General features: G+C 33.7%; 2 protein-coding genes across 2 annotated transcripts in view; one reads left to right on the top strand and one right to left on the bottom strand.

Moving 5' to 3' along the window:
* Nucleotides 1-9,898, top strand: part of afdna (afadin, adherens junction formation factor a) — a 134,888-nt gene extending 124,990 nt beyond the window's left edge. The window contains 4 exon segments of the mRNA XM_051092171.1: nucleotides 65-172; nucleotides 175-379; nucleotides 7,012-7,093; nucleotides 8,618-9,898. Of these exon segments, the coding sequence (XP_050948128.1) occupies nucleotides 65-172; nucleotides 175-379; nucleotides 7,012-7,093; nucleotides 8,618-8,771 (549 nt within the window). The 3' untranslated portion in view covers nucleotides 8,772-9,898.
* An 828-nt stretch (nucleotides 9,899-10,726) lies between these two features.
* On the bottom strand, nucleotides 10,727-15,718 carry dusp23a (dual specificity phosphatase 23a). Its single transcript, XM_051137899.1, has 2 exons — nucleotides 15,239-15,718; nucleotides 10,727-11,590 (listed from the first exon to the last, which is right to left on the bottom strand). Exons 1-2 carry the CDS (start codon nucleotides 15,512-15,514, stop codon nucleotides 11,375-11,377), a joined length of 492 nt encoding a protein of 163 aa, XP_050993856.1. The 5' UTR covers nucleotides 15,515-15,718; the 3' UTR covers nucleotides 10,727-11,374.
* Between the last annotated feature and the right edge of the window lie 112 nt (nucleotides 15,719-15,830).

Below are 15,830 nucleotides of genomic sequence, written 5' to 3' on the forward strand. Positions count from 1 at the left end.
CTCAGCGGCGCGGGCTAGCGAAGACAGCTCTAACCAGCTCTTCCCATGTTCCCCCCCCCTTCAGAGGAGACAGGAGGAAGAGTACTACACCCGCCTGGAGGCAGAGCGGCGCCGGCAGCACGAGGAAGCCGAGCGCAAGCTGCTGACGCCAGACGAGCCTGGTCTGTACAGACCCCCCCCCTACCCCGGGACTACCAGCCCCCTTCTCCCGCAAGCACCCCCGCCACTAACAACAACAGCGCCCCTCCGCCCCCGCCTCAGAGAAACACCTCCTACCTCAAAACCCAGGTCGCCTCCCCCGACACCATATACACTGCCAAGTTTGTCTCATACAATGACGAGGAGGAGGAGGAGGATGAGGAGGATGCGGGCCTAACAGGTCAGGTTAAGCTCTCGGCCACCCGGAAGTCCTACGGTGACCTTCCGCCCGCCCCAAAGCCCCAGCCGCCGCCAACCGCGCGCAAGCCCCGTCCTGTCTCAGATGGCATCTTTCTGTCCAACTCATTCCAGCTGCCCGCAGCGGCCAATGCCAACAGTACTGCTCCCAAGGCAGGGCAGCCCCCACTCCCTCCCGCCAAACCCAGCTTCATCCCATCGGCCAACTCGAAAGGTAGAGACGCTGAGGAGAGAACAGGGCCCCATCTCAGCCCGCTCATCCTCCATTTGTTATTGGTTCATTCGTTTTCATGGTTTGGTTTTTTTGGTGTTCGTTTGTTCCTTTCCCTGTTTTCCGGTGGAGACTCAGCGCTCTCCGTTTTCCACATTCCCTCTACCTTTCTATCTGTAAAATTTCGTAGTATCAAAGCCAATCAGTCGAATCGTATGTCCTGGTTTCTATCATTTATTTTTTTATTTTGTTTCTCAATTTTTCCTTCCTTTTACAGGGAGTCTTCTAGGTTCAAGTTGAGCTCAACTGACAGCATTTGTTTGATTTACAGACAACATTGACTTGACAACATTTAAAAGTTAAAAAAAAAAAAAAAAAGAAAGAAAGAAGTACTTTTATTTACCAAGGATGCATTAAATTGATCATTTAATACATTTATAATATTAACGTTTTCTTTTTAATTTAAATAAAATGTTTTTTTAAGAATCATGATTATCAAAAATATTTCTTGAGCACAAAATCAGCATATTAGAATAATTTCTGAAGGATCATGTGATGCTAAAGAAAATTCAGCATTGACATCCCAGGAATAAATTATATTTTAAAATGTATTCAAATAGAAAAGTTATTTTAAATCCCTTTTTTATTTCCTATAAAAATAGTTGTGGGCCATTTAATACATGAATGTATTTATTCATATAATTATATGAATATTACTAATTTATTAATTAATATAAATTACATTAATATATGGATTGAAAATGAATAATGAAACAATTCAGTTATTTTAATTGCTGTAAATATTTGAACGTTTTATTAAATATTTACTTTTTTATTATAGATTGTTTAGATTTAGATTATTTAGATTTCTCACAATTTTTTTTGGGGAAAAAAAAAGTAAATGCATTTCAAATTTTGATTTAAATTGTGATTACATTAAAACTAAAAATTTGAAGAAAAAAACGAGATAACATTTACGTAGTTTGCCAGACCATTGCCTTGAGCCATAAGAACATTATTTTAACCTTAATTTAAATGCAGTTTATTATTTAACATTTTCAAACTTATTTTATGCAATCAATTGAGCTGAACTTCTGTTGAACCTGGAATATTCCTTTTAATTAGTAATTAGATTTTTGTTTGTTTGTTTTCCGATCACCTATTCTCCCCCCGATTCCTCTTCCTCGAATCATCCTAGCGCCGTACAAGCAGTTAGTAGACCTCGTGATTCGCTGTGCGGTCCAAAATCAGTCCAAGTACTGTTGGTGTTGCCAGCCGTTTCATGTGTGTGTGATTTGCTTTTTGGGTAGGCCGGGCCTCAGCAGCTAGTCGCCTGCCCGTCCATTATCAGCTCAGGGAACGAGACACTGGCTTCTTGTCACTTGCAGTGGTGGGCTCAACACTGCACCTCTCCTCAGTCCTGTTTACACTTGGCAAAGGGGAAAAGATCTGTCGGATGAGGCGATTTTTTTGTGCCTGACTGTTTAAAAGCCATCTGAATTTGTTGTACTGCTCAGGGAACGTTAGCAGTCGTGGTGCAGACAAGCTCTCTGAAATATTTTTTGGCTCTGCCTCCCTCAAGTGTTCATTTTAAAGTACAACACTAATTTTAACAAAAGAAAAATTGTGCAAAAAATATTATTTATTATTACTTTAATTAATATTATTTAATTATAATTATATTGTTTGCATAATTTATTTTATATAAATATGAACAAATATAAAAATATTTAATATTTTAATTATATTTATTTATTTTATTTTTATAAATTATATTAATTTATTTATTTTATTTTTATTGATCAAATGTTGATCAAATAGTTACTAAGTCCTTTTCAAACATACCATTTTTCTCTTTTAATATTTTGCAATTGTCTGCATGTACTTATCTTTCGAGTAACTTATGCAACATACCAGATGTGAAACTTTTAAACAGTCATGTGCAAAAATAGCAGTGCAACCCTATCTCACAAAGATGCCCAGTGTATCTGACCTTGCATGTAATCTGCACAAAGCTTCCCCCCTTTTAATGTCATTGGGGCCTGTTGTGATCTAAATTGCATTTACGCTTACAGAGGAACTAACTTTTGCATTAATCAACTGATCAAAAGCACGGCATTCCTTCCTGCTCAGACTGACTGATGCTTTTCAAGCTATGAATCAACCGCTGCAATCACTGCTGCTTTGCTTAATGCGTCTCTTACCAAATCAACATCGTCATTCCAGTCTGCAACACTGCTGAAGCCTCTCATGGACCCAAAACCAGTTCAATCTAACAGCCTCTCAGCAAAACACTAGATATTTCATACACACCCATTGATTTTGTCTTTACGTTTAGACTCAGTTCCAAACCTAGTAAGCTGCCTACTTGGGGAACTGTTTTCTTGGCCAAATTCTGAGGCAGCATGACATGTAATCCAAGCTAATAATAATAATAATGTTTATGCATAACAATATGTATAATAAATTTTCAAAATTTAAAAAAGGCAACTCACTAGGTTATGGAACAGAGCTTTAGCATTGACGGTATTGATTTTGCTTGGTTTCAGCTGTGTTGTAGTTCTCACTCTTACCTTTTGTCTGCTGTTTTGCTCTTTGGTTTGTCTTTATTTATGTTTGGCATCATCATCATCATCATTAGCTTGGCTCCACCCACCCTCCTCTGCTTCCTCTCACATTGGGCTGCATGGAATCATGGGATTCCACAGCCCCTCCCATCACCTTCTCTGAGAAGGTGCACCGACCTGCTGGAACCACCAAGTCTCTGAGCAAAAAGGATCACAAGCTGTGGGCTTTTTGCCTTTTCTGCATTGTTGTTGTTCTAGAAGATTATGAACAAAATGAGAAGGTTTTGGCTTTGCAGGATTTAAGAAAAAGTACAAAAATGTGTTGCACAGCCGTATACTATTGTAGAGCTGTTCAGTCATGGTTTTAGTTTGTAGGCTAATGTGCCATGAGTTCCCATGGGACATTTTAATGGGTTTTCAGAAAGCATTTTTTGATTTATGAGTAAGGTGTTTGGTCAACATTACTTAAATTATTTTATTTTATTTTATGTTAGACAACATTTATACACAATCATATCTCAAATGGACACGTACACTCTCAGAACAAAGTAAAAATTTACCTGTTTTAGTTTATTTATTTTAGAATTCTTTTATTTTTTATTTTAGACAGCATTTATACACAGTCATACCCCAATGGACACATACACTCTAAGAAAAAAAGTAACAATTGACCTATTTTATTTTTATTTTAGACAGCATTTATACACAATAATACCTCAAATGAACACACACACACTCAGAAAAAAGTAAAACATTTACCCATTTTATTTTGTTATTTAATTTTATTTATTTTAGACCATTTTAGACAGCATGTATACAAAATCATACCTCAAATGGACACATGCACACTCAGAAAAAAAAAAAAGTAAAAATTGACCTGTTTTATTTTATTTTAGACCGCATTTATGCACAATCATGCCTCAAATGGACACATACACTCTCAGAAAAAAATAAAACATTTACCCATTTTATTTTAGAATATTTTAGACTATTTTAGACAGCATGTATACAAAATCATACCTCAAATGGACACATGCACTCTCAGGAAAAAAGTACAAATTTACTTTTTATTTTATTTTATTTTATTTTATTTCATTTTATTCATAATCATACCTCAAATGAACACATGCACTCACAGCAAATAAAAATAAAAATGTAGCTAATTTTTTTTTTTTTTTTTTTTTTACTTTTTTTTTTTTTTGACAGCATTTATGCACAATCATACCTCAAATGGACAGAATGGACTCTCAGAAAAAATACTGACATTTTATTTTTTTTATTTTAACAATTTTACCTATAAAGGACTGCTATAAAAATGTGAGTTTATGTAATTGGTGAATTGTTGAAGTCCTTATATCAGAACTTGAATTTCTTTAGCACATGATGGTTTCAAAATTCATTTTTGAGGTCTGACTGCGTAATATTTAGTAGAAAAAAAAAACAGGAAAGTCTCAGAGTAATGTGAACCACATTACTTAGTTTGCTCATAAATCAAAAACAGCCATTAAAAAAACCCTGAGGAATCAATGGTTATTCTCTTCCAGGTTTTATGAATACAGACTGAACAGCTAGATTCAAACATACAAACCAATATGGACTTCTGCTTCATAATTTGTATTAAATTCAAAACCACTATATAAAACACATTTGGCCTTAGAAACAAAATGTTTTGCCTCTAATTGGGCCTTTTCTTTGTTTGGCTGCTTGTTTTAGGCTAAACCACCAGCTGCCCTGTTTTGCTCTTGAAGTGCTTGGTCGTCACCAGTAGAAGTTTTTTTTATGTTTTTTTTTGGTTCACAAGTCAATGTGTTTGTGTCTTTCTCCCTCCGGCCCAAACTCATTCCATTATCAGTCAATCGGTGAAACCGTCAACATGCATTTGGATTGCGCCGGTGCTCTTGCACCCCATTGGTTAGAAACAAACTGCCGTTCTCTGGTTCAATACGGACCGTCCCTTCGCCCTGACAGACACAAGGACACGTGAGCCTCACGGACGATGCCTACGGTAGGTCAGCGGTGGGGGTCGCCGTACAGGCCAGCTGTGTGGAGTTGGGGAGCGTCTCGCTTACGGACGTTCCTCAACACGAGACAAGTTTAGAAGCGGCTGGTGCTTGACCTCCACCTTTGACCTGTGATCCACAGACCTCGTGTCAGGTGTGCTTTGGAATGCTTTAACACTAACTAAACCAGCTTTCTTCTCGCTGTTCAGCTTCGGGTCTGTGGAGTCCTGTTGAGAACAGAAGTTGCTGGGCTGACATTATGGTTGAACTGTATGATTGAACCAAAGTTTAAAACAGATTTGAACAGTTTCCAGGGTTTGTAATGTGGGAATGCAGGGTATTAAATAAAAAATAATGTATAATGTAAAATAATTGCATATGCAATGTTTTATATTACTATATTGTGTATATATAAACATGTTTATATATATTTTTATATATATATTACATTGAAATAAAGCTGTAATAAAATAAATATTACACAACTTTAAAAAAAAAAAAAAAAAAAAAAAAAAGAAATGTTACCTTGTCAAGTAACAAATAAAAAAAAGTTTATGTACAAAAGTAACACTAAAATAAAAACTAATAAAGTCTAACACTTTTTTTTTAAAACCAACAGAAACAAAAAACAAAAGCAAATTTTGGTCATTTAAATTTTTAAATGTATTTCTTTTTATTAGAATTATTATTTTAATTTTTTTGTTTTGCTTTTTTATTTTAGTTCTAAAACTTTTTTTAAATGAGAAATGTTATCTTGTCAAGTACTAAAATTAAAACTAAAATAAAAACAAATCTAACTTTAAAAAAAAATTAAAACAGAAACAAAAGCATCATTTGACAAAATTTTGACAATTTTAATTTTTATACTAAATGTATTTGTCTTTATAATTATTATTTTAATATTTTCTGTTTAGCTTTATTTTTATTTTAGTTCTGTAGTTCTAAAATAAATATTACACTGAAGTAAGATAAGTACTAAAATTACTTTTAATGTACTTTTAATGACTTTTTTAAATTACTTTTTTAAAATAAAAACAGGTCTAACAAAAAACTTTAAACAACAGAAACAAAAAACAAAATTTGGTCATTTTTATTTTTATTCTAATTGTGTCTACATATGTCTTTATTATAATTATTTTATTTTTTCTGTTTAGCTTTATTTTTGAGTTCTGTAGTTCTAAAATAAATTTACACAAAATGCTTAAAAAACAAAAAAAAATGGGATGTTACCTTGTCAAGTAACTAAAATAAAATAAGTTTAAGTACTAAAATGAAAATAAAAACAAATTTAACAAACAATAACTTATTAAAACAAAAGAAACAAAACAACAAAGTGAAATTTGACCAAATTTGATCATTTTAATTTTCATTATAAATGTATTTGCGTTTAATATAATTATTTATTTTTTTCTGTTTAGCTTTATTTTTATTTTAGTAAATTAGTTAAACTTATTTCAATTACAACATTTGTCTTTTTTTTGTTTGTTTGTTTGTTTGTTTCATGTAATATTTTTTTTTATTTTACTTATGCTTTATTTCAGTTAACAAAAATGAGTGGCTTATATTAAAATATATATGTAAATTTATACAATTGAAAAATCTAAAAATAATAAAAATCTGTATAAAATTATTATACATTAAAATGTGGAAATTATTATACATTATACATTTAATTTTTATATATGTATACAAATTTAAATTAAATGTGTATAAAATGCAGTTCAGCATTATGAGCCCAGCAGCTTTTGCAATTTTCTTGCTAATCGCTCTTGAAATGACATTGCTAATGTTTCTTGTGAAATTCACGTTGTTTTTACATTTGACAAAATCAAAACAGGATTTAATTCATACACTGGAGACACAACAGGACTAGGATCAGGAGAGATTTACAAGGACCCGCGAGAGAAGTGGACGAAAGGGTGAGGATCACACTCATGCACCTGGAATGTGTCTCGAAACCCAAAACATGTTTATATAATGTATATGAACTCAAAATGTCAGTCTTGGGTTGGACTATAAGCTATGGTGTTTTTCAGTAAGCCTCCACAAACATCATCATTAATCAAACTCTGAGCTCACAGCTTTGGGTGTGGTAGAAGAACCACCTAAACGTATAGAAGAAATGCAAACATATAGAACCCATCTGAAAGCTGAATAAATAAGCTTTCAATTGATGTATGGTTTTTTAGAATAGGACAGTATTTGGCCGAGATACAACTATTTGAAAATCTGGAATCTGAGAGTGCAAAATAAATCAAAATATTGAGAAAATCATCTTTAAAATTGTCCAAATGAAGTTCTTAGCAATGCATATTACTAATCAAAAATTAAGTTTTGATATATTTATGGAACATAATCTTTACTTAATATCCTAATGATTTTTGGCATAAAAGAAACAATTTTGACCCATACAATGTATTGTTGGCTATTGCTACAAATATACTGTGTGACTTATTACTGGTTTTGTGGTCCAGGGTCACATTTATCAATGCATTAAATGATGATAACACATGTTTGTAGACAAAGCTGAAGGGCTAGTTCACACAAAAGATGATGTTTAGCTTAAAGTTCTTTGTATATAATGGCTACTATAGTCCCCACTGACTAACTTACCACAGTTCAGTTTGACTACAGCGTCTTTTGATGTTATGTAATAGCTTTGTGCAAGAAAAATTCTCATATTTAAGCCATATTTGGTGTAAAACACACAAGTCTGCATTTAATACAATTCTGTGTCAACTGTCAATGAGTTTTTTACATCATAACTTGGCATGATGCAGTTTGATGTGCCATATTTGAGAAGTTGTCTATCCTTTTGTATTCCATCAAAATAAGTTGTACAGGTTTGTCTGGGTAAAAATAGATTTCTCGATTATAATCGATTACTTGTTATGCAACAATATTGATTCTTAAATCCCAGAAATCGATTAGTCTAGACAATTTTCACTTGTGAACAAACCAAAAAGCACATCCAAATCAATAATTCACAACAGCATGAAATACCATATAACATATTCATTATTTTTCCTGTCCTTAAATCTGTCAAGTTTTAATGACAGCCATTTAAATATTTATATTTCAAAAAACTAATTGGAATAGAAATATAATTATGTAATTGCAAATGTATTATTATAAAAACTTAACATAAAGTGTTTATATTGGATTAGCTTTAATATTAATATTATATGTAGTATATTTTACAGCATTAGTTGAGAAAATTTAATTTTAAAATATCTCTTGAGAAAATTTAATTAAATGTACCTGATATATATCCTAATTAATTGATATAGAATTGGAAATCAAATCAAATCATAAAGTTTGTGTCAAAACCGAGCTCTAGAAGTTTGGAATGACTTCAGGATGAGTAAATGTTTGCATTTCCATTTTCCAGGTGAATTATTTTCTGAATTACTAACAAATGATTGTGTGTTTAATTACAGCAGCCCCGACCAGGAAAACACAATAGGTGGAGCTCCAGAAAACCTGACATTTAGGGAGCGCCAGAGACTCTTCTCACAGGGAAAGGAAGTGTCGAATAAAGTGAAAGCATCCCGGAAGCTCATGGAACTGGAGAACGAACTGAACATAAAGCAGTAGCGAAGAGCCCTAGCAGGACTAATTGCCAATATGTGACCCATCCCTGGAGAAAAAAAACACACAAAACACATCCAGCTACGGCTTCCCAGTCATTTCCAAATGTTCTTTTCGGGTTTTATTGACTAACTGGACAATTAAATATCATTTAGCTGCAATAAGAGACGATATTCCGTAATATCCCCTCAAAAGATATATTATAATAAAGCACTGTAAATTGTTTTAATTATATTAAGAAAACTGAAATGACATGAAGGGGGTATATTTTTGTTTGTGAAATGTTATTCAGAAAATGACGCAGTCTTTGCTCATTTTTTTTTTTTTTTTTTAATAGGCAGTAATGTGGGATATTTTATGGTGTTATTTTATTCCCTTTCTGCATCTTTCCACTACTTTTGTTTTTCTTTTGAAAGTAAGTGCCGATATAATAGACCAATGTAAACAGCTCTCAATACAGAACGGATCCGCGAGGATCCCCGAATATTACTGAACAGCTCAACAGTAGCGCGGGAACGAAACTTATATAGGCTCACGTCTTTCTTTTTTCTGGCTGGTTGTTCCGCATTCATGAATACACAGGCACTTTCTGCCAATCTCGTGTCTGCGTTCAAATTATTTTGCTCGGCAACGAGCTGTCGTAACCTTGTTAGCACCATTTGTGAATTTCCTTTGAGAATGTAGTCATTTTTCTTGATTATTTTACTGCGCCGTCTGCAAGTCTGTCATTCCGCTGAGGTTTACCACTTTTATAAAATGTTTAGAAATTTTTGTTTAAATGAACCGGACGATGTGACGCAGTAGCCAGCTGATTGTTTGATGGTAGAATAATGTTAAAAAGAAATGATTTAAAAAATAAAGAGGTTTGTGGAAATGAGGTGCAGGAGCCTTTTGATTAGCAGGTATTTATTTGAACCTTATCAACCTAGATCTGTTTGTATTTATAAGTCTGGATAGAATCTGCAGGTTCAATTTGATGGATGAGCGACAAACGTGAGGTTTAAACACTAAAGGCCACTATCTGTTTGGTTGTGCATTAAACGGCTTCCCTCGGCTCACAGTATTGCAGAGGTTTATTTAAATGGAGGATCCGGTCGTGTCTCTTCGGTCTGAAACACCTGCGTCTTTTCTTTCATAGTCTAGACCTGTTGGCGCCTGTGTAAATAATTTTCCAGAGAACACAGACTTTGTAAATCAAACGATGCATAAGGGTAATATGTCAATATCCTACCTTTTTTGCCACTTTGAGAAACATAAACTGACACACATACACACACACAGTCGTGTTTTCATTTTAGGTTAAAGACAAATTCATTTGATTCATTTTAACGGTTGTTACATAGGCTTTTGTAAATCATAAATAAATATGGATTTTACAAAAAAGCACAAAAATCGTCTCTCTATTTTATAAGAGTGCGTAGCTTTTTTTTTTTTTTTGGATAATGCTGATACAATATTCAAGGTTTATTGTATTTTAAATATTTTATATATGTGTGTGTATATATATTATGCTGACATTAATTATTTTTAAAATCAATTTCAGCCTTTTTTGCATTTTTTTTTTCGGTTTGTTTTTCAGTACAAAACATCAAACCATTAAGGCAGTAAAGTTATAAAAAAAACAAAGAAAAATAAAGTATATATAGATACAAATCCCTTAAGAAAATTAACTATGGTTTTTTTTATAGTAAAAGTGTAGCTGTGTAGATTGTCACTTGTATAACCAAATACCATGGTTAATTTGTGGTTAGCATAGTTTATCTATAGTAACCAAGGTGGTGTTTTTTTTTTTTTTTTTTAAACCAAAAAAAAAAAAATATATATATATATATAGATTATGTTGACATTAATTATTTTTAAAACTAATTTCAGCCTTTTTTGCATTTTCCCCAGACAATATGAGTTACACCCAACAATTTCTACTTTTCCACACAAAAATCACAAATTTTAATTCAGAAAATGAAAACGTTAAAAAGGGTTAAATCAAGTCATTGTCAATTAATTTCACTTTTAATGCATTTTTGAAAAATCTATCCACTTTTTTTTCATTTGTAAATTTTATGGGTCTGGTTTCCGGTCTCATCCGGGTCCAGGTCGTTTTGCTGCTTGATATCGCAAATTGGTGTCTTACCATATTTTTAATGTATTATCTTAATTATGAACACACTGGTTTGTAGTGTAAACAGTTTTACCATTTACAGCACTTTGTTATTCTCATTATTTCCCTATAGCACTTAATGAACTGGATGTCTCACCCATAGGCTTTCTTCTGTGTTGAAAGACAAAAGGTGGATAGATCTGAATACAAACAAGCATTATTGACATTGCATTCTGTTTAGAATTCAAAATACATTTAGAATTCTATTATAAACAGTAGGAGCAGAGATTCAAATTGTGTTACCCAACACACCCATATCACTGGTTACTTAAAGAGTAGGTGAGGTTACACAAAGCACTTGTTTTGTCATCTGAATTCTCTGTGGGCGTATGACACATTTTGTCTGCTCACAACACTTTTTTTTGTTTGTTTTACATTACTGACGTGAGGATCAGTTCACAAACATGGATCACAGACAGCTGTCAATGTACAGACAATTGTGGGTGTGGATTTAATGTTTCTGACAACAGTTCTGAGAACAGTTTTGAATGTATTTATGAAACTCTATCACTGCTTTCTCCTGCTCTTTTGTCTCAATGGATCCTTTTCGGAGTCGTCGGATTTCCTTGATGGCTTCCAGACCTGAGATGTTCCTTGTTTTCACCAGGTAGCAGGCCAGCATGGTCCCCGTCCTGCCATGACCATGCATACAGTGAACCGCAACGCCCTGAGGAGCACAAGAGGACCAAAATCAGGTTTCATCTGGCTGATAGTAGTTTATGAAAACACTACAAATTTTGTTGAAACTTATAACAATATTACTGTTACACAAACACATAGATAGACGAGTTAGTTCTTTATGTAAATAAATGTTTCATCACATTTCCATTTCAATGCACGTATAATTAATTTTAATAATTACATACAATTGTGCTTGAATTCGTAATGTTAGTTGCCCACATTTTATTACTTTATTATTTATTTATTTTATTTTATTTTATTATTTTTTTAATTAACCAACGTTATAACATTGATACAAAATAGCAGAACAAGAAATATAACAACGAACACAGATAAAAGGCAGGGGAAAGCAAGCTAAATTACACCCTAAATGAAAGCAACATAAAAGGATAATACACAATCATCACAAGAAAAAAATAAAATAAAATTACAAAAAAAAAAAAAAAACTTTTGATAACAGCAAACAGATAAGAGAAAAGTAATCACATGAATAAATGCAAAGTAATAATTTTACAGTGGATTTTGTTAGTGTTTTCCTCGCCTTAGCATTTTCTGATACAGAGAGCGTTTTAAAATATTGTTGCAACTCTCTAACAAACACCTTAAAGTGCAGCTTATTATTGGAGAATTTGCACTTGTGAATATGATATTGCGCTAGGAGAAATAATAGAAATATAACGGTCTTTCTTTGTCTTCAGACAGCTATTAGATAAGCTTGTACTAGTGATGGGTCGTTCTTGAACGATTCGTTCATTTTGAACGAATCTTTAATGTGACTCAGGACGAACGAGTCATCTCGGGGAGTGATTCGTTCAGTCGCGCATGCGCAACATCCTATTAGGTTCTGTACTGGAATTAGTTCACCTGTTTCGAGTCTTGGGGTTTTTGGAGTCAAACCCGAAGACTCGAGAGATGAACTAATCAATTCTCATTTGTGTTTAATCTCATTGGTTAAACTTATAGGACTGTCACGTGATGAACGAACGACTCAAACCCGAAAACTTGTCAGATAGGAGGTGAGGTGAGCTAATCATAGACTAAAGATAAACCAGGCAGGGTTGGGGCCATTCATGAATTGAATTGAGAATGAATGGTAAATTCCAATTCACTTCCTGGAATGGAATTGGAATTGGAATTGCATGCAGCTGACAGGAAATGGAATTGGAATTGAATTGGAATGTCAGGAAACAGAATTGAAATCAAATAAATTCCACTAAATTCCACTTGAGATATTTAGGCCTGAGAGATGCAATCTTAGCGATGACAATTTTCAGGAAATGATGATAATTCGATGCAATAAAAAGTGAATGAAATACATGAATGAACATGACTCATTTTTTTGTGAGTTGAGACATATATTATATGGTAATCATATATTGAATGTATAGTACATCCAGAAACTTATCACCACTGTCATTCAATTATTAATTCATAATGTACAGTTCTCATTTTTATTTACTTGCATTTGATCAACTCTATTTCATACATTACTTGGTATTTGTAAAGCATCATAAATAAAGTTCAAATCTATGTCTCTAAAAGCAATCACAAATAAATGCTCAGAAACAGCAATAAATGGAATTCAGTGGAATTTCCCTGAATTAAATTCCACTTCTGTAATTCCAATTCAATTCCAACTCTGTTTCCTGTAATTGTTGTTGAATTCCAATTCCATTTCCTTCTTTGAATTCGAATTGTTGAGTTCATTCCTGAATTGACCCCAACCCTGAAACCAGGTAAACAATGAATTAATCTTTTTTGTTTCTTATAGCATTAAAGTTTTTTCTTGTATGTAGTGTGATCAACGTTTGTGTAAGCGGTAGATGTGTTAGGGAAGTAACGCGTAACATTTAAATTATATTTTGCTAAAATGAACGGAATGACTCGGAAAAAAGATTCGTTCATTTTGCTGAACGAGACTCAAAGATCCGAGTCGGTAAAATGATCCGAACTTCCCATCACTAGCTTGTGCTCGGCGGAGTCACGTGGTATCTGTTACTTTTCTCAACGCTGTTCTGAATTGACCAATAAGCGCCATTTATGGTTAGAAATAAAGACTGTTGTTTAAACTAGAAAAAAGAAAATAAAGACTGTTGTTTTACTGTTGTCACTAGGGCTAATCATTCGGGGCTCGAGCCCCGAATGTTTTTTTGTATGGCCCTATGATTTCCACGGAATTTGTCAAAGTTTGAATGAATTAATCAAAAGTTGGTCATTAAACTTAAATCAAGTCGCGATATGGACTAGTATCTGTAAATATTATGCCGCAAAGAATATTTAAATATGAATCCTGCATGTTCTGCGTGTCTTTTCATGAATGAACGGCGTTTTCTACACATGTAATACTCGCACGCGCAGTGATTTCAGCGTCTGCCGTTTCATAACGGACATAAAGGACATACATACATTAACAACATCTCCAGAACTGCTCTGAGAGTCACTTCATGAGCGTTTCACTGTTTCATTCGAGAAAAACAAGCGTCAAATATACACACAGACATTTAAAGGTATTCACGGCAACCCGTCAAAGTAAAAGTTCGGTTTAACTTTATTAATCATGCAGTATAATGTATGTGCCTACTACTACTATTAATTAATAAAAATTTATTTAAAAAAAAAAAAAAAAAAAAAAAAAATCACACAATATTTCTTCCATGTTTTACATTTTAATAGTAAAGCCCCTTTATTTGCCAAAAATAAAATATAATTTTCATTAAAAGATCAATTAAATTAATATTTTATACTTCATTTGATAACCAGAAAAATACACAACACAGAATTCCATAAGGCTATTGTAAAAATAAATAAAAGCTGTTTTTAAACATTCAAATAAACAGACATGCTAAAACATATTTGGTAACAAAAACGTAAAGTGAGAAAAAATAAAACATTTCACATTTCCTAAACATGTAATTTTTCTTAACTTTTGATAAATTGACGGTAAATTGTATAAGATTCATGGTTTTAATTAATTACACATGATTAATTACCTTTTGATTAATACAACTAAATTTAACTATTAAAACGAAGACCAGAAAAATGAAAACAGAAAACAGAATTTGAAGAAAAAATAGGTCCCTATTTTTGCATGCAACTGTATATTTGTTACAGTTATAAATATTTTTTATTATAGTTATAAATAATTTTATTTGTCTAACATATTTTTGTAATGTTATAATTTTGTTATAATACTTTGATATGTTTGCTATTTGCAGTGATTACTATTTACTATTGTTAATAGTGTGACAAGGTCTTTAACCCCCGGTTTAATGCCCCCGGACCCGTCTAGAAGGATCCAGGTTCAACCACTTGTGTCTAACAAAATCTTATGTGAGCTTGATGTGAGCTCCCACCCAACACCACTAGCCCCTGATGTTTTGGCACCAGCCCCGGATGTTTTAAAATCCTAGAAACGCCCCTGCTGAGATGTAATGCTGATCGAAGGAGGTTATTTGAGACGCCAAGCGCCCCCTTGCGGAACAAAACTTTGATTTACACAGGAAACGGATGCTTTCGAAAAACACTAATAGTCTTTTAAATACAAAACACTCTCGTACATGGGTGAAAACAAAGCGGCAGACTTTTAATTCGATGGACCTGTTGTATAAAACACTATAAAGCGTTGCTCCCTCACCTCCCCTTTAGCACTGGCCTCCTCCACGATGCTCAGGAATCTCAGGATTTGAGAGAGACTCGGCGGAGTGAAGTCCACTATGCTGATGTGATGCAGGATGAGCTCTGGACAGGTGTCGTATTTCGGTGGTTTGGATTCTAGCAGGCACACCAGGTGTTTAATGCCGTTGTCCACCAGGAACTTATAATGCGGAGTTTCTGAAGGACAGGCCAGTCCGGCGAGTTTCTGAGGCTCGACCCATGAGAAGTTCGGCGGTGCGATGGAGGCGCGCGACATGACTAACCTTAGATGAACAGTGAGCGCACCTGCTGCTGTTGTAAAGCCCTTAACTTCTTCACAGCGACATTATATAGCGACTTACCTACGGAATGAATCAGGCTGCAAGGGCGTGTCCTGTGTGACTCACTGCGTAATACTTCTGATAAATGTAAATACCAAGGGCGTAGAATTCAGTGGAGACGCTAGGGACAGTACTAAATTGTCTCTACCAATAATTTTGTGAAAAATAAAAAAATGTGCACAGTTTAGTTGAATGATAAAGTTTAATCTCTTTATGCTGAAAGTACAACGCAAAACTGTTAGCTGAAATAGT

The sequence above is a fragment of the Labeo rohita genome, chromosome 20 (genome assembly GCF_022985175.1).
Source record: "Labeo rohita strain BAU-BD-2019 chromosome 20, IGBB_LRoh.1.0, whole genome shotgun sequence".
Classification (NCBI taxonomy): Eukaryota; Metazoa; Chordata; class Actinopteri; order Cypriniformes; family Cyprinidae; genus Labeo; species Labeo rohita.